A 19,737-nucleotide genomic window follows, 5' to 3' on the forward strand; every position below is an offset into this window, starting at 1 on the left:
CTTAGTGTTGGGGACTGCAAGTGCGTAGATCGAAAGCATTAGGCAAAACATTTATGAATAAATTGAAGAGTTGGACTCAAAGTACAATCTTGATTGACCCTAGTGTTTTAAGTAAATGAGTACAAATATAAAGTAAATGACTTTATATTTTACCTTGCTGTACATGCTTTTTATTATTATACATCTGTCACCGTAACGCCATAAGTTACAGCGTGCCGTAATTTTGCGGTAGTTTACTGAGTATTTTCATCCTACCATATAAGGAAATGCGAATTCCAAATATGGAATGATTACGCGCGTAAGAGTCCTCTTATAATAAAAACAGACATGGCTGCCACCAGGGTTTGACCGGACTCACACAAAGAAGTTCGCGGATTCTGTTTAAACTTTTTGGATTTCGGCATTCCCACGATGTATCCTTGGAAGGAAAAGATGTATAATAATAAAGTTATTACGAGGATACCTCAAAGTATGCACTCGGACAGTACGCCGTCGCATCGATCTCCGCTGCGCGTGCGCGTCTTCACGCATAGTTTGAGGTATTCTCGTAATGACCTCATATTATGTTATGCATATCACCTGTAATCACGTATTTTAATAATTTCAGAAACATTTAAAAAGTCAGTTATTGTTATTTCTAATTCCAAATATTTTGTATAAGTATTCACCTACTTATTAGTTGTGTTAGTAAACGTGCGGTTATTTGGGGATAATGATCTAAATATCCATGTGGTTAAATGTGATTCCATGTGCGTCCAATGAGACAAGTACAACATTCAATCTGTGTTGCGTGCTAAGCTCGTAATATGACGTTTCTAATTAGATTTAGAATTTAGAAATGTAATGATTATGTTCTGCTAAACAAGACACAATGTGGATTGTTTAATATGAATCTTGTTAATATTATGTAACATTTCTTAACTTGGGTACTTAGTACAATTTTATTATCTCTACAAGTTCTACTTGTTTGTGTAACTGCGACTGAAATCCACACGTTCTGAATAAAATAATTCATAATAAAATGATTTGCATACTTTGTCAATATCTCACAAATCAACAAATACGTCTCAATTTATAAACGGAATACTCGAAACGTAATATACAATTTTTTTTTTGCATGAGTTATCATTATCTTAATCTCGTGTTAAAATTACGTCATATATAGTAGTTGTCATGTTTAATTTTTTTGGTGAGTTTAAATAGAATAATTTATTCATCGAAATATAGTCATTTAAATCTCGGGATAACAATTTATTAGCAACAACCAGTACAATTATTCTGAAGACTTGTTCTAAAGTCTACAAGCTGGTCATATTTCCAGCCCACCTTTTTTGGTATTGTATTTTGTGAAAGGTTTTACCGCCTTAATAATGATTGCTATTCATTGACAAATATTTTTTATTGATTTTTAGTACGTAATTTACAGAAGTTACTGTAGATCCATGTCAATACTGAAGTTTGAATTACTTGACCCGTCACTTTTAGACATTGTAAAAGCAGGCCACTTTCTTTTTACGAGGATTTGAACAATCAGTGAGCCGTGGTTGTGACCTGTAGACATAAATATTTATCGTTTATGCTTGAAGAGCGTTTTTTTTTCCCAATGTTTTTTGTTTTAATCACCGGCCTGTCCGAATGATAATGATTGACCCCCATAGCAGACCCTGTTAAAAAAAATTACGACCCATTTTAGCGGCACACCCTTGTATACCTTTTCAATTGAACATGTATTTGTATTTTTTAGCTACATAAAATGCAAACTCATCGCTCACATTATTCTCATGCCCATGTTGTCAACAGCTCTAAAACCTATGCTAATTAACTTAGTGTGCACTGTTCTTTAAATTATATCAGGGGAAAATTATAAGAATGGTCTTTTCAGAAAAACAAATGCGCTTTACCCGTTTAATATGCTAATATGATTACCTGAACTGCGCGCGTGTCAGTGGAATGGCGCCGTGAAGTAAAAACCATAGTGTTTTGCAAAGTAGCAGGTCATGTTCCCAACTGACTGTCCGAATATTTCTTTCAATATTAATAATTAATGATTAATTTTAAGTACTAAACAATTTTCTCTGTTTTGAGACAGAAGTCAGAACCACATCTGCTTTAATTTCGACTTGACTGTCTAAAAATATTTCCTCACTGAAACATTTATTGCGGACAGCTAAAGTATGAATTGTCTCCCATGATTGTAAGGCATGACCAACTGCAACGCGGTCACAGATTCACGTGGCGTTACAAGCCAGATAAATGCCGCCTCTTCGAGATTGACGCTAAATCACCTCGGGCCTCAGTGAGTTGAGTAACTATCACGTACTAGTACCGATATGACGGGTCACTGTCTTGTCATTCTTACTGTCGGTGTTGTGTCACTATTTTTCAGCGTTTGTGGACAAGTTATATCACGCGGTCCGTGTCCACCAGTTTTGCTACAACGCGACTTCAACGTTAATAATTACATTGGTTCGTGGTACGAGATTGAAAGATTTCCAGCATCGTTTGAATCTAGTCTGAAATGCATTAATGCAAAGTACTGGCTGAAACAAGATGGCACTATTTGGGTAATCAACAATGGGACAGACATCGAGACCGGTGAACAAACTACGATTGAAGGCTACGCCTGGGTTCCAGACCCAAACGTGCCTGCTAAGTTGAAAGTGAGATTCCGATGGTGTAAGTTTATATTAATCGATATCAATGTGATCAATTTGTAGCGTGCATCTTGCACGTAAACACTTTGAAAGAATTGGATTGTGACTTAGACCGTGCACCAGTCGTACCATGGCATGTTCGTGACGTATGGTAGCGCATTTTTACAATTTCGACAGACATTGCACGTTTTGGGGTATTTTTACTCGGGACGTTGGAATTTTTATAAAATAATACATTCAACGTTCTCGCTTGGCAAGTAAATAACCATCATATTACAAAGCCGAAAGCACATATATTCTATTATAAACATACTTGCACAAAATGATCTTCAGCTTCCATGCATGCCGTCACGTGACACAGTAACTACGACCATCGACATTTTAAAAATAAAAACTAGCGACGATTATGATTTATAAAAAAAAATTATATTTATGAAACGTTTGTGACGACCATACTTTTGTGCCTTTCACTGTATATGTATCATTTATAGGGATGCCTGCGGGCGACTATTGGATTATGAGGACCGACTACGACACTTACTCTGTATTGTACTCCTGTGATGATTTCATATTCGGATTTTTCAAAATGGAATATGCTTGGATTCTAAGCCGTAATCGCTCTTTGAATACTGGTACCCTGACAGACATCAAACGAGATATACAAGACCGTGGTGTTGATATCAGTCACTTCCTATCCTCTGACCAGATTGGTTGTGATGCTAAAGATAACACTTTGAAATATAAGCCCTTGGACGAGGATCTGTCTGTCATCAACACCTAGGAGCTCAGAGTTGCAAATTTCAGTTATTTCGCACTCGAAAGAGATTCCTCGACTCCACAGATGAGTTAGAACCCATGTTCAATCTGCCATTTACGTTGGTTATACTGATTTCAGTGATATTTGTTATTATACACCGTGACACAGCGGCAAAAGTCTGGACGAATTAAGCGCTACCATTTAGTTATACAAGCACAATGCTAAGTATTTGTTTCTTTATTTGTTGATTCTCAGTAAATCTGTATTATTGATGACATAGTCAATGACAGTAAAAAATAACTTGGCAGAATTTACGGATATCTCGAGTATTTATATGTTAAGGTAAAAGATTGTGCATTTCCATTTTGTTATGACGTAGTTTTAAATAATAAAAAAATAATGAAGTTTATTATGTCTTGTTTTAATTATACTATAAATCTTCAGAGTTGATTTGCAGTCTTTTCTGATTGCTATGCAGCAAAGTGCACATTGACAAGACGCAGCAAAAAACGCTCGCGTACAAGCCTTGGGTTTACTTTACTATTCAGCTCTTTAGAGATATAAAAACACGATGAAAGGAGGGAAAAACTAATTTGTTTTTACGAATTGCATTTTTTCGATTGCCAGTAGTCATACATGTTAATGTTGAATAATATGAGGTTATTACAGTGGGACTATGCGACCGCGTACTGTCCGAGTGCATACTGTGCGGCATTCTCGTAATAACTTAATATGCACTTTTTCTTCTCTAGGCATACATCATGGGTATGCCGAAATCCAAAAAGTTTAGAACAGATTCATCGAACTTCTTGGTGTGGGGTCCGGTCAAACCCTGGGGGCTAACCTATATATTTTTTTTAGCTCCGCTGTTGACTTTGTCAAGCGGAGCTTATCATACGAGTGATTGTCCGTCGCCTGTGTCAATATTTTATTTTTTCGACTTCTTGAAAACTATAATCCTGAATACTTTGATACTTTGTGTATATGTAGACCTCTCTTAGATTTTCATGATATCTTCAATTCTGTGATTTTGGCGAATATTTTTGTAATTTTTGGTAAAGTGATATTTTCGACTTCTTCAAGTTGTTAAAAACAGCAAATCCAATTGCTTTGATATTGCATGTATAGGTACTACATATGGACTACTCTCAGATTTGTTCATTTAATGATATCTTCAATTATCTAATTTTGATGATTATTTTTGTCATTTTTGGTAAAAAGTGTTATTTTTGAATTCTTGTTGAAAAAAAAAGTCCGGTTGCTTTGATACTATGCATATTGTTAATTTTCTAATGATATCTTCTGTTCTTTTTATTGAAATGTGCATTGCTAACAGCAGAGCTATCTCAGCCGACAGGCTGCTTGTCTTTATATTAGAGGACGCTTACGCGCGTAATCGTTGCATATTTGGAATTTGTATTTCCTTATAAGGTAGGATGCAAACACCCAGCACAATACCGCAAAATTACAGCACGTTGTAATTTATAAATTTGCAGTCATGTGATTAGCTATTAATTTTACTGAAACGTCTCTATTTGTTGTCAAATACGTTTCTCATTTTCAATGTGTCGCTCTGAAATGTACATTTATTAAATTTGTTTTTTAAAAAGTTAAATCGTATTCTAGGATTTCTTTTGTTTTAGCCACGCCCCATATCCGGCACAGTTGACTGTTACCGGTTTTCCGTCTCTCCCTGAAGAAGTGTGAAGTGCGCCACCAAACGCTAGAATATGAGAAGAAACTACTCTTACGCGATACTTTTACAATACTGCACAATTAAAAATGTATACATTTCGGCTAACAGAGATTTAGTAAAAGTTGTTTTTCACAGCGAATCTATTTACAATGGTTACATGGGATGGGCCTCTCCTTAGTCATATTCAGTTCTAATTATACGGCAAATTATTTTGCTGCACGACTGTCCTCATTTGCGAAATATCTTAGAACTACTTTGTCTTCAAGATATTATACAAGCATGTTTGGCACTTGTACATGTATGCTACCATGTTCTAAACTTTCAGTCAATTTTAAGTTGAACTCTTGAACTCTTGAACTTATAGATTAAATCATTTTCTCAGTTTCTGACCACAGTGGATATGTCGTACTTTACCCATAATCCTTTGCTGAAGAATCAAGATGGTGGACTACATAATACTGGTGAAAAGTTGTATATCTGGAGAAAGAAAAGTAATATACAAAAACTGTTATCCTACATTTGTAGAGCTCTTTCCTTGGCGAGCATCGCGTTTTGCTTGACTTCCCCTTCAACTGAATCATACGGGTGTTTTATTGGTAATAATAGAAATGAGAAGTTTTGTTATACGTCGTTCCCATATTTATGAATCAAACGCCGTCATTCGCACACTTATCCCCCCTTGATAGTTCATTCGCAACTGGATATCGACAATCATAATCGGAGCTCATTATGGTCCAATCTTCCTCGATGAATAAGTACATGTTGGTCACTTTAATTTATTCAGTTTTCTATGTATAATTGCATAATACCGGTACCCCTTAACCGTGCTTTATCTATAGACAACTTATATTTTTGTTTTGCTCAACGTATGTTCCCGGCGTTACTCCAGTTAACATAGACTGTTGGCTTCGAGTTATTAAATTTGAACGCCAAACAACATATTATTTGCATTTACAAAACACTGTAACAAAAAGCATGAATAAACGAACTTTCAAAATCGAAAAGGTCAATATCAGAGTAATTATTTATTGCAATTACCCAAAGTTTAGGCCGCTACTACTGAATTGTACAATTATTTCAAAACGGTACTCTTTCAATCACCAGACCTGCAATTCTCATTCAATCGCAAAGCAATTTTACCCTCAATGTAACTGCTCGCTCTCCGGCGTGGGTCAGACGGCAGAGCCACAGTCAGTTAGCGTACACGTGCTATTAAAATAAATTCGATTAATCGACCGGTATTTATTGTAATGAGCAGCTATTTTGAATATGGCTTGAAACTAAATAACGAGACAAGTTAAGAAAAATGTTTTTTAGTTTCCTATATGACTGGGGAAGATGCTATTCACGGGTACACGAAGTACCTAAAACTTTTTCTCCAGGTATTTGATGAGTTGGATGACGATTTCCGTTTCAAAATACCTCTAGATATTCTTTGTGTAAATGTCGTAAACGACAAATGCGGTCGAATTTTAATAGCGGTTGGCTCAGTTACCCCAACTGACGGTTTGGCAGTGAAATTTTGATATTTTACCCCCTGAAGTTTAACTATTGAGAAACTGTGACGCAATCTATTTATAAACAAGACATTTTAGCAAAAACATGGATGCAAAACAGATATACTGATATTGAAATTATTGACAATGTATTTAGACGGACTATTGGCACTCCTTGAAATGGCAGAAATTATAAACCACTATCAGTATTATCCTTGTATTCGTACGAGACTGAATTCATACAAGCTCCCGTTAAGTCGAAGAAAAAGAACAATAATAGCTTCAGCATTGACGTCTTGAGTTTAAATACAACAAAGATTTTTCTGTTATCTTCACATAATTTATCCAAATCACCAAGAACACAACAGATGGCATATATTCAGCTTAATGCCAATATACACCAAGCTGTCTGATAAGTATGATTTTATTTTTAAAATTTTCAAGTAACATTTCCATAGCTACAGCTTATGGTGTATACACGAGTAAGATGTAGCTCAGTATGCCTTTAAACGGGTCACATGAGCAGACAATCACCAAGTATGACTCGTCTGACAATGAAATTATGCGAGACAGCATTTCTAAGATTATTTACGAGTTATTATTCCCGAGACGTCAGTAGTTCGTGATTGTCAGATCACCATGTTGTCAGATGTTCTACGTTTCGTGGACCTAGTAACCATACGCTGCTTTGTTAATCATGGAGTACCCCTCTGTTATGACGTTATAATTATAGACAATGTGATCCCATCCACCGAGAATAAGAGTACTTGTACTCTGCTGTATACATGACGAATCTTTCAAAAATTCCCAAAGATGTTTTGGTGCAATTCAGCACCTCTCATCACGAGTTTGCTGAACTCAGTAATTCAGTATTTGTGCAAGGCTATTTGTGTTTGTGGTGCATTGAGTTTCCTAGAACCCTTGTTAATACCAGTAAGAGTTCACTGAAAACGTGGAATGCATGGCTATATTCTAATAACCCGTCGATATCACCGAAGTCCGAATCATAAATACAGTTATCGTATTCGTTCAAAAATCACTAAAAACGTCCCTAATTGCACAATGTGTTCAGCAGTTTGCCAACGATAATTGCCAGTCTGATTTCTGTGCACATTGCAACACCAAAATGAACAGACTGAAGTGGTGACACTTTGTTACGTTACTAGATTCTTAAATGTGTAGCACACGACTGCAACCCAGCTCTGGACTGCAGAAGTCTGTTTACGATTATCTTGGTTGTAGATTAGGATTGTTGAAAAAAACACGTCTGGTTGTACAAGTGGGCACCAGTTTGCTGACCAATAAATGAGATTGTTTACAACACTCCCTCTCCCCATTTTTGATTCACAACGAATGGACATATGCACGATTGCGTCCTTACCCGGGCAACACCAAATTGCCTATTGTTACAAAGTTTGGTAATGCAATACTAGGAGCAGGGCCTATGGCTGGTTTGGGACTCGGAACTTAAAAGAAAAAAAGGGAACTTGTCGATTGCAAAATTATGCGACTGTTCTAAACATCCTAAAATCTATTGAGCCCTTGCGTGAAAATGACAGAGGTCCTCCTCCAAGGGTTTCTATTTCAAGACGTTATCTTTAGCATTGCAACCAATTTGGTCAGTGGGTAGGAAGTTGCTGATATCTATACCACAATCCTGTATATCTTAGTTGATGTATGTTAGGGTACCAGTAATTAGAGTGCGATTACGGCTTAGAATCCATGCATATTCCATTTTGATGAATCCGAATATGAAATCATCACAAGAGTACACTACAGAGTAAGTGTCGTAGTCAGTCTTCATAACAATGTACATTTATTTTCAACTTTGTAATATAATGGTTATTCACTCACTGGACACGTGGTTATCATTTCATCACAATTCACTACTAATCGTTAACACACATTTTTTCTACTATTTCTTTTATAATCACCTCACCCAAACTTTGATCCTTTCCCAAGTTTTGCTTTAACGGCCATTTTCAGAAAATGACACGATATTGCCCTAAAGTTGTTTTTCCCGGCCAAAAATAGCGTCGATCTTTTTCATATCCGGGCAGCATACCATCCCCAAATTTAATTTTCTCCTCTCATTCAAAATGCCAGAAGAGTAAAACAAAAACTTCAAAGAAAACCCTGTCCAGTTCTTGTAATGTAACTATTCCAACATTCTAAAATCTACAACTCAAAGCTCCTAAGCGAAGATGGCAGACTAAACCTCGTCCAAGGGTTAATAATTCAACGTGTTATCTTAAGCTTCACAACCAGTCTGGTCAGAGAATATGAAGTTACTGATATCGATACCACGATCTTGTACATCTCGCTTGATGTCTGTCAGAGTGCGAGTATTGAGAGTGCGACCACGGCCTAGAATCCATGCGTATTCCATTTTGACGAATCCGAGCATGAAATCGTCACACGAGTACACTACAGAGAAAGTGTCGTAGTCAGTCCTCAGAACCCAGTAGTCACCTGCCGGCATCCCTGTGAATAATAATAAATAATTTATATTTGAAGGGCGGTTGTCGTCGCGTCGCGCATGTGCGTCATTGCGACAATACTCTCTTCTAATGGAAACTAAGTCTGAGCTTTGACCTCAGCGCGACATGCAATAATTAGTGTAGATAATTATCTCACTAAGTTGGCAATACTAGTATGTCAGTTTGCACTCGTTAGTCTGCCATCTTTGTTCAAGCATGGAACTATTATAGTTCCATGGTTCAAGTGAGATTTATATTTCGCGCATGCGTGGCGCGACGACCTCCGCCCTTCAGTGATTATTTACTCACTGGACACTTGACTGTGGTTGACATCCTTTCCTTGTATAAATTTAACACCCAAATTCAGTGGCATAATACGTCCATGGTGGCATCAATCATTGCGGAAGTTTCGCATTGTTTTTCATTTCTGACCTGCAAGTTTCACGTTTTTGCTTCTCATTCAAAAAGTCAAACGCGCAAGTCAACAACGTCAAACCATGGAGCACTTTTTTAGTTCCATGATCAAACGAGTATGCAGGATCATCTCGTTATCATGGATACAGAAGTCAAAAGTGCACAAACAGTTTCACATCTCCCGAACTCAGCTCCCCCCCCCCCCCCATCTTTGTATTTTGCCACCAAAGCCGAATTTATAATTGATAAACGGAGATTCACAAATTTAATAAAAATGCTAAACGTCCGTAGGTCAAACAGCAAACTGTGCGGAGTAAAACTACCAAACTTGTGGGTAACAATCGACCTGATGGTCGAAATAACTCTGTGCAATAATGGGTACATGCAAAGTTACTGTGACCGTTTTTAAATGGTATCGGAGTTTCCATTTGCGTACGTAGCAAACCTTTTCGTGAAGGCTTTGGTTGTTTGTACAGGAGCACTGACATGACTGGCATTGTATTTAATTGTATCCAAGTTTAGGATTCATCGACTCTGGTTTAGGACACGTGTCACAAAATAAAATGTAATAAGAGTCCCACCCAAATTACAAGTCAATCGAACTGGCGGTTATCAGGACGTTTTTTCATCCAAAATGACAAATATTTTCTGAAATTGCAGAATTGGAGAAATCGCCACGAAAGATACAAAGTGAATACAAAGGTCCATCCATTGTGTTCCACGTGTACCAGGAATAAAAACACTAGAATTGACTGTCCCCGGTGACTGTCACCAAGGAAAAGTAGTTTGAGGAAAAGATAACGCGAGACGCTAGGTGACGAAAACTGTAACCAACACTGAACTCCAACTCCGCCTGTCATCTTTGGTGACAGCGGAGCTAAACATGTAAAAAAAAAATGTCACGATACGACAAACGAATCGAACTGTCTGAATCACAATGGAATATCAAAATGTACAACTAATAAGTGATTAATATAGTCTTACATGATCGGAATTTCACTTTCAACTTAGCCGGCACGTTAGGGTCTGGCACCCAGGTATCGCCTTCAACCGAGGTTTGTTCACCGGTCACGATGTCTGTCTCAATGTTGATTACCCCAATAGTGCCATCTTGTTTCAGCCAGTACTTTGCATTGTTACATTTCAGACCAGTTTCAAACGAGGCTGGAAATCTCTCAATCTCGTACCACCAACCAGTATATTTGTCAACGTTGAAGTCTGGTTGTACCACAACAGCTGGACACGGTCCACGTGAGATAACCTGTCCACGGACACTATAAAATAGTGACGCAAGAATGATAAGACAGCGACCCGCCATAATGTTCACCATGTAATAGATAACCGCCAACTCAAAGGGGTTTCTGCCTTAAAAGCACAACGGGCAATGCTCCAGATGATTCCAAGTTAGACAGGAACGAAAAAGAAGCGGCGATTACTCGTATCTGCCTCAAACCTCACTCACACTGCTTTTATACCAATAGCCCCTCGTTGCCAAACCACCCCTCAATCAGACGATGGTTGTGTCCATTTCAAATGGGATATATTTGCATACTAGTACTGGGTCTGACCTGGACTTGCATACAATCTCGTGCTTGTTTTTTGGCGTTTATTTCACTAATTAAAAATATGAAATGCTACGTGAATGTATAAACTGCGAAAGACGGTTACTACAAAAACCGGGTTATCACGAAACAAAATTGCTTCATTTTCATTATTAAACTAAGCAAATTTCAACTAAATGAGATGATTATGCACATTGTGCAAATTCGGCAATTAGTATGTTCGAATTTCAATCAGAAACTAATGCATTATTCCCTGGCACTTATATATCAAATCTTATTGTAGTACAATAATTTGTTTTTGAAAAAATGGACAATTATCATGAAAATTAAGCAATTATTATGCATAGATTTTAACCACAAACTAATTAGCTCTGTGTAATGTTTCAGACACACATGTGTCTAGTTTCATGATAATGTAATGATTAATTCTTTTAAAAAAGTCGATGGAAAGCCGAAAATTTATTATACAAATTAGGTAAATTTTATGGATGTACATCAACCCAAAACTACGTCGTTCGTATCATTGTCTTAGAGTATTTATGTACCAAGATTCATTGAAATAGGATAAGTCCTTTAGATATTAATATGCACAGATGTTAATGTAAAAGTAATAAGGTCTATACAATGTCATCAAAGTACCAAGTTTAATTGAAATGCGATCAGAACTTGAGATATCGATTGAAAAGCCGAACAATTATGAATTGTTATGCAAATTAAATATTTAATATGCACAAGTTTAAACCAAAACTAAACAGGACTGCGCATTGTTGTAGATAATCTATGTACTAAGTTTAATAGGAATGCAATGATTAGTAATAGAGATATCAGTGGAAAAATAAAAAAATGAATAATCTTTATGCAAATTAGGTGATTAATATGGACATATTTGTATTCCAACTAATAAGGTCTGTGCATAGTCCGAGAACATCTATGTACCAAGTTTCATTTAAATTTAATGATTGGTACTTGAAATATCAGCGGAAAAGCCAACAAATTACTAATTATGCAAATTATTTAATTTATATGCATGGATTAATTTATATGCATTGATACTTAACCCAAAACTTATCAAGTCTGTTCATTGATTTTTTAAGATTCTGATCCGTCGTGGAATATTCTCGATCCCTATTGTTTATAGTAGACGAAATGACCTCATATATATAAATTATGTTGATTTACGCCCTCAACGGTTGTCTTGACAAATACTACATCAAACAAATACTCGCAGGATGCGCCACTCGCATAACAGTAGGTCAAGGGAACTGTCGAAATGACCACGTATGTATAAATTATGTTGATTTACGCCCTCAGCGGTTGTCTTGACAAATACTACATCAAACAAATACTCGCAGGATGCGCCACTCGCATAACAGTAGGTCAAGGGAACTGTCGAAATGACTTCATATGTATAAATTATGTTGATTTACGCCCTCAACGGTTGTCTTGACAAATACTCGCAGGATGCGCCACTAGCATAACAGTAGGTCAAGGGAACTGTCGAAATGACCTCGTATGTATAAATTATGTTGATTTACTTGTCACGATGCAGAATTAAGTTAAAAATACTTGAACTTGCTAAAGAACTAGTTGTCTATGTATACATTTTAATCATTGTACTCACGACTTTTGTGGATCTCAACACATGCACATTCCTATTATGTTTGTTGACATAATGGTATTCTCAATACTAACACTATTTTTATTCGAAAGTTTGTGCATTTCCTGGTTATGACACTATTCGCGCGTTTGCTTTAATTTTTATTTATTTTTTCAAATATACATACATCTTGCCTATAACTATATGAAATTTAGACATGCAAATAATTCCGAAACGAATTATGTGGTACATTTTCGTCATACTTTCGTTATAGGCTCATGTTTATTCGGTTGCGAAGCTCGGGGAACAAGTTACATTTTACGCTAATCTGTCCAAAATATAGAGTTAAATTTAGAGAGTTAAATATATATCGGCATACCAGATTGCAAAGTCCATAAGCGAAACATATTCCATGTCAACCTAAATGGCTCTGCACTATTCCGTTTACTATGTTATCAACAACTTAGTAACTTTATAAGTAAAGATTCACGACTTTTCACAACAAATGTTTATGAAATTGTTTTATTATTATTATTATTTAAAAGTACAAACTACATCATAGCAATACATAGAAATCTCAAAATCGTAGACCCACTTTTATAGTTCACGAAGTTAATATCTAATGATAAAAAGTTGTGGCGTCAAACTATAGAATTTCCTAAAATATCGTGCTTGCATAGCTGACTAGCGAAGTAACAGATTGTCATGCCCGCGTCTTATTTTGTGCCGTTTGATATATTTATGCATACTGCCCTCAACGGTTGTCTTGACAAATACTAGCAGGATGCGCCACTCGCATAACAGTAGGTCAAGGGAACTGTCGATTGCGAAATCATGCGACTGTTCTAGCACCCTGAAATCTAATGAACCCCTACGTGAAAATGACAGACAGATCATCGTCCAAGGGCTCATATTTCAAGATGTTATCTTTAGCATCACAACCAGTTTGGTCAGTGAATAGGAAGTTACTGATATCGATACCACGATCTTCTACATCTTGTTTGATGTCTGTCAGGGTACCAGTGTTTAGGGTGCGATCACGGCTTAGAATCCATGCATATTCCATTTTGATGAATCCGAATATGAAATCGTCACAGGAGTACACAACAGAGTAAGTATCGTAGTCGGTCTTCAGAACCCAATAGTCACCTGCCGGCATCCCTGTGAATAATAATACATGTATACATTTATTTTCAACTTTGTAATATAATGGTTATTCGCTCACTGGACACGTGACTATGGTTATCATTACGTCCCAATCCACTACTAATCATTAACTATTACACCTTTTTCTTTTACAATCACATGACCCAAACTTTGATCCTTTCCCAAGTTTTGTTTTAACGGCTATTTTTTTTTTAATTTGATTTCTTCACCCCCCCATTTGTCGCCGAATTGGTTACTGCCTAAATACGAGGCAGATTTCGAAAACCAAAAAAGAATATTCAGCCTAAAGATTCAGAAAATGACATCATTTTGTCCGAAGTTGTTTTTCCCCGGCCAAAAATAGCGTCGATCTTTTAAGTTCGGGCAGCAGACCATCCGTATTTTTATAGTACCTCTTTCCGGGAACTACACTTTTGCATTTTTGATTCCCATTTAAAATACCAAACGGATAAAACAAAAAGTTCAAGCGTACTTGAACGGTTTCGCCAAACTCTAATAATTTCAAACGTAAATTTAGAGATCGAAATTGTCAAACGCTCAAAGTCACTGTAAAAATGCGAAACGTGTCACGCATGGCGCACTGTCTGAATAACAATTCACAAAGCAATGGCTTCAACGTGTTTAGATAACCACAACAAATTCAATCACATTGATATCGAGGATGACAGACAGAACTGTCCCGACTCGCACTAGAATATAAAAATGAACAACTAATAAATGATTGATATAATCTTACACCATCGGAATTTCACTTTCAACTTAGCCGGCACGTTTGGGTCTGGCACCCAGGCATCGCCTTCAATCGAGGTTTGTTCACCGGTCACGATGTCTATCCCACTGTTGATTACCCCAATAGTGCCATCTTGTTTCAGCCAGTACTTTGCATTGTTACATTTCAGACCAGATTCAAACGACGCTGGAAATCTCTCAATCTCGTACCACCAGCCAGTGTAATTATCAACGTTAAAGTCTTGTTGGACGAGGACAGTTGGACACGAACCACGTGATATAACCTGTCCACAGACGCTGTAAAATAGTGACAAAACACTGATAGCGAGAGTGATAAGACTGCGACGCGCCATAATGATGACTGTGTTGGTGCGTGATCACGTGTTTGTTACTCACATCTCACATGTCATCACTACTAAAGAGGTCAATAGTTCACTTTCCGTCGAACGTGGAATCATGTGCGCACGCATCATAAACAATCTTAAAATTAAACAACAATATTTCAATTATTAATGGCAGATACTAGTAATTATCAAATTTTATCGTTTAAAATTGCTACTGAATTGTTGAAAAGGACATTGTTGTTGTAATATACCGTCCTTTACGTTTAGATGAGACCAGGTACATTGCACTGGTATCAATCGCCGTCGCGGTGGAAACGCCTTGCCAGGGTTCACGCAAAGATACTTTTTTACCAAAATATCTCTTTTTATATAATAAACATGCATCGATGGGCGGGGGACAGGGGTAATGAATACCACGAGATCTCGCAATCATGTGATAACCTCATCATAATAAATCGAAAGAATGTGGGTGTGGTCACAGTCAGCTGGCATGAATAATAATTAATATATGGAGGCAGCCATCTTAAAAACGGCTTGAAAATAAATAAAAAACAAGAGAAACGGATTTTTCAGTTTCCTGCAAATCAGGAGGAAAATACCAAACTTTCTACACTTTCTGAAAAAATCGACCTCATTTAGTAGTTTTTGCGTGGAAAAGCTCTTGCATATGATCAATACATGAAGAACTTATAACACTTTTTCGAGGTGTTTGAAACCGAAATCGTCATTAAACTCAGGGACTTATCAGTGACGGCTCACAGGTGGATGACGATTTCGGTTTCAAATACCCCAAAAATGTGTCCCGGTTCTTACCTGTGAAAAGGAGCGGCAACGTTCGGGAGTAAATTAGCTTTGCGAATCAATGTGATTCGCAAGTATGGTTGCTGCAGTAGAACTGTTTTGATTTGACTGTACTATTCAGCAGTACATGGCTACATATATACATATAAGTAATGACTCTGATATTGATTATATCGATATTGGAAGTTCATTCTTAAGTGGTTCGTGTTTATTCATGCTTATTATTACACCGTGTTTTGTAATTGCAAGTAAAATTATACCATTGATTCCCATGGAAACCACAAACCGATATCGTACCCACTCAGTCATGTGACAGGTTATGTTATAATAATCTTTATCATAATTTCAGGTCATCGAACACACTAACACTGTCCCAAAATGAACTTATTTCAACTGGTCATTTTCACATTTTACAACTTCCTGACGTCAAACGACAAAATAATGATGACGTGAATTACATTGAAAGGATGATAACATCAACTGCATTAAAACACACAATGATGACATGAAATGTACTGAAGCACAAAGAATGACGTCAGTTAAAGTGGGAGGGGCGTCATCTGCGCACGCGCGGGAATTGAGTCCCACGCGACGATAACAACACACGCTAAAACGCAAAGGCTCATGGGTAGGCGCTTGTTTGTAATCAATGACACGCTATGACCATCTGACGCATGCGTGGGTGACGACTCCCCCACTTTAATGACTGAAACACACATAATGATGACATCAACTGCATTGAAGCTCAAAGAATGATAATGCAATTACATTGATACACAAAATGAAAAAAATCAAGTGCATTGTCACATAAATGAAGATGACGTCAATGGCACAGAGTGATGGCATCTAAAGGACACAATTCTAGATCTGTGTGTGCGTGCGTGCGTGCGTGCGTGCGTGCAAGACTATAACATCGGGCGCTAAGTAAGCATTGTAGCAAACGGGAGCGCATAGGTGTACCACGGTGCAAATGAAGATTGCTAAAGCTAAAAACTGGATCATATTTCTAGGCTATAAATGCCGTAAATAATAACATGTTACCATATATTCCCCTTTCAATTTCAATGTGACATTGACAGCAGCCGTGACTTGCACAAACATGGTTATGAATTGGCAGATTACGATTAATGGTTAGCATGTAGCCCTCCCCTAAAAATGGTTCGAACTCAGATATTTTTCTTTTTCAACAAAACTACTGGTAACATTTCTTTTCGGAAAAAAATCCCATTATCGATTAACCCCCATGCCGATGAACAAGTGCATTCATCCCAGCAGGGAGCTGTGTTTTACAGCTCCCTGATCCCAGATTGCACCGTAGGTGTCCAATGATCGATTCATTTTATGTGAACGTGGTTTTCCGGTCGATCTAGTCCACGGGTTTGTACTTCAGCGTGTCATCGCACCCAGTTTGGTCGGTGGGTTGAAAGTTACCGATGTCGATACCACGGTCGTTTAGATCATTACAGATATCCGTGAGGGTGTCATCATTGAGGATGCGACCCCGGCTCAAAACCCACGCAGATTCGACTTTGAAGAATCCGAATAAATAGTCGTTACACGAGTAGACCACTGAGTACGTGTCGTAGTCTGTCCTTAGTACCCAATAATTGGTAGCGGGTACCCCTGCAAACAAACAAAAACACAGATACGTTATATTATAATTACCCCCCCCCCCACGAGCTCGAAGGTCCGTTTTCTTAATACCCAATATTTTTTAAAAGGCGGACTATATTGTATCACCAGCGGGTGGAAGTCCTAGATAAATTGAGCACTTTGTCATAGAATAAAAATTAACTATGCAATGTTTTAAAGCAGACTTGTATTTTAAGATTTTTGACACCTTAATTCAACCTGTACTTACACATGGGTCTGAAATTTGGGGATATGGTCAATATCAACATTTAGAAAGTGTACATACATCTTATTGTAGGCAATACCTCGATGTAGGTAAAAATGCTCCAACTTGTACGGTATTAGGGGATTGTGGGAGACTACCCTTATTTTGTTACCATGTTAAAAGATGTGTGAAATATTGGTTAAAAATTACTAGCATGGATGAAAACAGATTACCTCAAAAAGCTTACAGGATGCTACTTTCACTGGACGAAAAAGTACAAAGGTCATAAGCCATAGAAATTAAAGAATTGCTATTTAAATATGGGTTTGGTTATGTCTTTTTTAATCAAGGGGTGGGGGACTCTGATATGTTCTTGTATAAATTTTGTGAACGGGTCAAAGATATTGGAATTACAGATTGGTATATAGACGTTTGTTCTGGCGAAAAAACGCAGTATTATAGGCAATACAAAACAAATTTTGGGATTGAAAACTATGTGCCATTGCCACAATTAAAATTAGATTAAGATGTGCATGCCATCCCTTAGAAATAGAAAGAGGCAGACATAATAATATCCCTAGGGAGGGCCGTATTTGCCATTTGTGCTTGCAAGAAATTGATGATGAATATCATTTTTTACTAAAATGCACTGCATGGGACACAATCAGGAAAAAGTTTCTCCCAAATGAGACACAACCCCCAAATTTGAATACTCAAGTACAACTATTAAGTTCCTCTAAAAGCCAAATCATTAACTCGTTAGCTCTATTTATTTATAAGTGTTTTTTAATCAAAGATCAAATGAGAATAACCTAATAAGCTTGTATGTATATATATATATAAATATCCCCATCACATTATTATATAGTGGTTATATTATCTATTGACACCCTCTTCATCTATATTTTCATACATATTTTGTAATGTAAATTTATTTCTTATCAATAATTAATTTGTATGATTGTTATGGGCCGGAGGCCATTATACAATTAATAAAATTATTATTATTATAAAGATTAACTCTGCGATTTACAGTTAGTTATTCTTGGGTCCGTATTACACTGGTAAAGATTTCCCCGAGTCTGTATTATACTGGTAAAGGCTCGGGTGGGACAAGCGCCGACAGAGTCCCCTAATGTCATATAAAGCCTGTCGCTGGACACGATGAGGGAAACATTTCAAACAATTAGAGCGTTGTAAAGCATCCAGTTGTCGTGTCTCTGATTTTTCCTTTGAAACCCCCCCCCCCCCAGCAAAATCATCGCTACGGGCATGCATGAACGTACACGCCCCTGGGCGTCACCTATCCGGGCATCTATCACGCTTATGTATCTCTCATATTCAGGTACATCTAGAATTCATTTCCCAATTAATTAAATGTTCGAAATCAACACTGTATGTGTCACCATTTACGAAATCGTGCATGTTAAGCAAAGATCGACTTTTTCCACGGCGCTTCATTTTTCAGCCTGAGAGATAGAGGTTCAAAATGTGATAACTTCGAAAATAGACGGAGCTATGACCGTGACTACTTACACCATTTAAATTTAATTTTCAACTTAGCTGGAACTTTCGGGTCTGGTATCCATGCATAGCCTTCGGTCGACGTGAGTTTGTCATTTTTCGTGAAAGTGCCATTATTGGTAACGCCGATTACGTCATCCTTATTCGACCAATACGTTACTGTGCTGCATTTCAGATCCGATTGGACGCCAGATTGAAATCTCTCTATCTCGTACCACAAACCCAAAAATTTAGCGATCTCGAAATCTGTTTTTACCGATACTGTCGGACATGCCCCACGGGTTGTCACTTGACCATGAACGCAGTAAAATAAATACACAGATACCACAACGTGGATGATCTGGCAGCGATTCGCCATGATGACTAATGTATAGCAAGTCACGTGTTAATCACCCATGCGTTGCGCGTGTCATCACGCGTGAATCAAAAAATTATAATAACAATATAAGTATTAAAGCCGCAAGCGGCGTCACCGGGGCCCAAGCTGATAAGATTCTGTTTCATAATTAATGAGGTCACATGTTAGACAATCAGGTAGCTCTTATTATCAGTAACATGAGGTCAAAATGAAGTTGGTACCATGTATTTACCTGCTTTGGTTATCGAAATATGGTTTTCAGGATATATAATGAGCCATGTTCTTATGCACAATAATGAGATTACATAATCATATATAGCC

At 37.3% G+C, this 19,737-nt stretch overlaps 4 protein-coding genes across 4 annotated transcripts; 1 reads left to right on the plus strand and 3 right to left on the minus strand.

Annotated features, from left to right (window-relative positions):
* The first annotated feature begins 2,330 nt into the window (after positions 1-2,330).
* LOC100371183 (apolipoprotein D-like) lies at positions 2,331-3,435 on the plus strand. The gene is made up of 2 exons (XM_002740499.4): positions 2,331-2,676; positions 3,146-3,435. Exons 1-2 carry the CDS (start codon positions 2,331-2,333, stop codon positions 3,433-3,435), a joined length of 636 nt encoding a protein of 211 aa, XP_002740545.1.
* A 4,967-nt stretch (positions 3,436-8,402) lies between these two features.
* LOC100370878 (apolipoprotein D-like) lies at positions 8,403-10,939 on the minus strand. The gene is made up of 2 exons (XM_002740497.4): positions 10,482-10,939; positions 8,403-9,087 (listed from the first exon to the last, which is right to left on the minus strand). Exons 1-2 carry the CDS (start codon positions 10,825-10,827, stop codon positions 8,855-8,857), a joined length of 579 nt encoding a protein of 192 aa, XP_002740543.2. The 5' UTR covers positions 10,828-10,939; the 3' UTR covers positions 8,403-8,854.
* A 2,223-nt stretch (positions 10,940-13,162) lies between these two features.
* LOC100371339 (apolipoprotein D-like) lies at positions 13,163-14,939 on the minus strand. The gene is made up of 2 exons (XM_002740500.4): positions 14,560-14,939; positions 13,163-13,817 (listed from the first exon to the last, which is right to left on the minus strand). The coding sequence occupies exons 1-2, from the start codon at positions 14,903-14,905 to the stop codon at positions 13,528-13,530; spliced, it is 636 nt and encodes a 211-aa protein (XP_002740546.1). The 5' UTR covers positions 14,906-14,939; the 3' UTR covers positions 13,163-13,527.
* Positions 14,940-15,883: 944 nt separating this feature from the next.
* On the minus strand, positions 15,884-19,434 carry LOC102806466 (apolipoprotein D-like). The gene is made up of 2 exons (XM_006823763.3): positions 19,071-19,434; positions 15,884-17,320 (listed from the first exon to the last, which is right to left on the minus strand). The coding sequence occupies exons 1-2, from the start codon at positions 19,414-19,416 to the stop codon at positions 17,064-17,066; spliced, it is 603 nt and encodes a 200-aa protein (XP_006823826.1). The 5' UTR covers positions 19,417-19,434; the 3' UTR covers positions 15,884-17,063.
* Between the last annotated feature and the right edge of the window lie 303 nt (positions 19,435-19,737).

Source organism: Saccoglossus kowalevskii, chromosome 15 (genome assembly GCF_978046115.1).
Source record: "Saccoglossus kowalevskii chromosome 15, keSacKowa6.1, whole genome shotgun sequence".
Lineage (NCBI taxonomy): Eukaryota > Metazoa > Hemichordata > Enteropneusta > Harrimaniidae > Saccoglossus > Saccoglossus kowalevskii.

What these genes read in the sequence shown, in the direction of transcription:
- LOC100371183 (XM_002740499.4), top strand. Translation starts at nt 2,331, where the DNA reads ATGACGGGTCACTGTCTTGTCATTCTTACTGTCGGTGTTGTGTCACTA. An exon ending in GAAAGTGAGATTCCGATGGT is followed by an intron (nt 2,677 to 3,145) that starts GTAAGTTTATAT and finishes TATCATTTATAG; the next exon opens with GGATGCCTGCGGGCGACTAT.
- LOC100370878 (XM_002740497.4), bottom strand. Translation starts at nt 10,827, where the DNA reads ATGGTGAACATTATGGCGGGTCGCTGTCTTATCATTCTTGCGTCACTA. An exon ending in GAAAGTGAAATTCCGATCAT is followed by an intron (nt 9,088 to 10,481) that starts GTAAGACTATAT and finishes TATTATTCACAG; the next exon opens with GGATGCCGGCAGGTGACTAC.
- LOC100371339 (XM_002740500.4), bottom strand. Translation starts at nt 14,905, where the DNA reads ATGGCGCGTCGCAGTCTTATCACTCTCGCTATCAGTGTTTTGTCACTA. An exon ending in GAAAGTGAAATTCCGATGGT is followed by an intron (nt 13,818 to 14,559) that starts GTAAGATTATAT and finishes TATTATTCACAG; the next exon opens with GGATGCCGGCAGGTGACTAT.
- LOC102806466 (XM_006823763.3), bottom strand. Translation starts at nt 19,416, where the DNA reads ATGGCGAATCGCTGCCAGATCATCCACGTTGTGGTATCTGTGTATTTA. An exon ending in GAAAATTAAATTTAAATGGT is followed by an intron (nt 17,321 to 19,070) that starts GTAAGTAGTCAC and finishes GTTTGTTTGCAG; the next exon opens with GGGTACCCGCTACCAATTAT.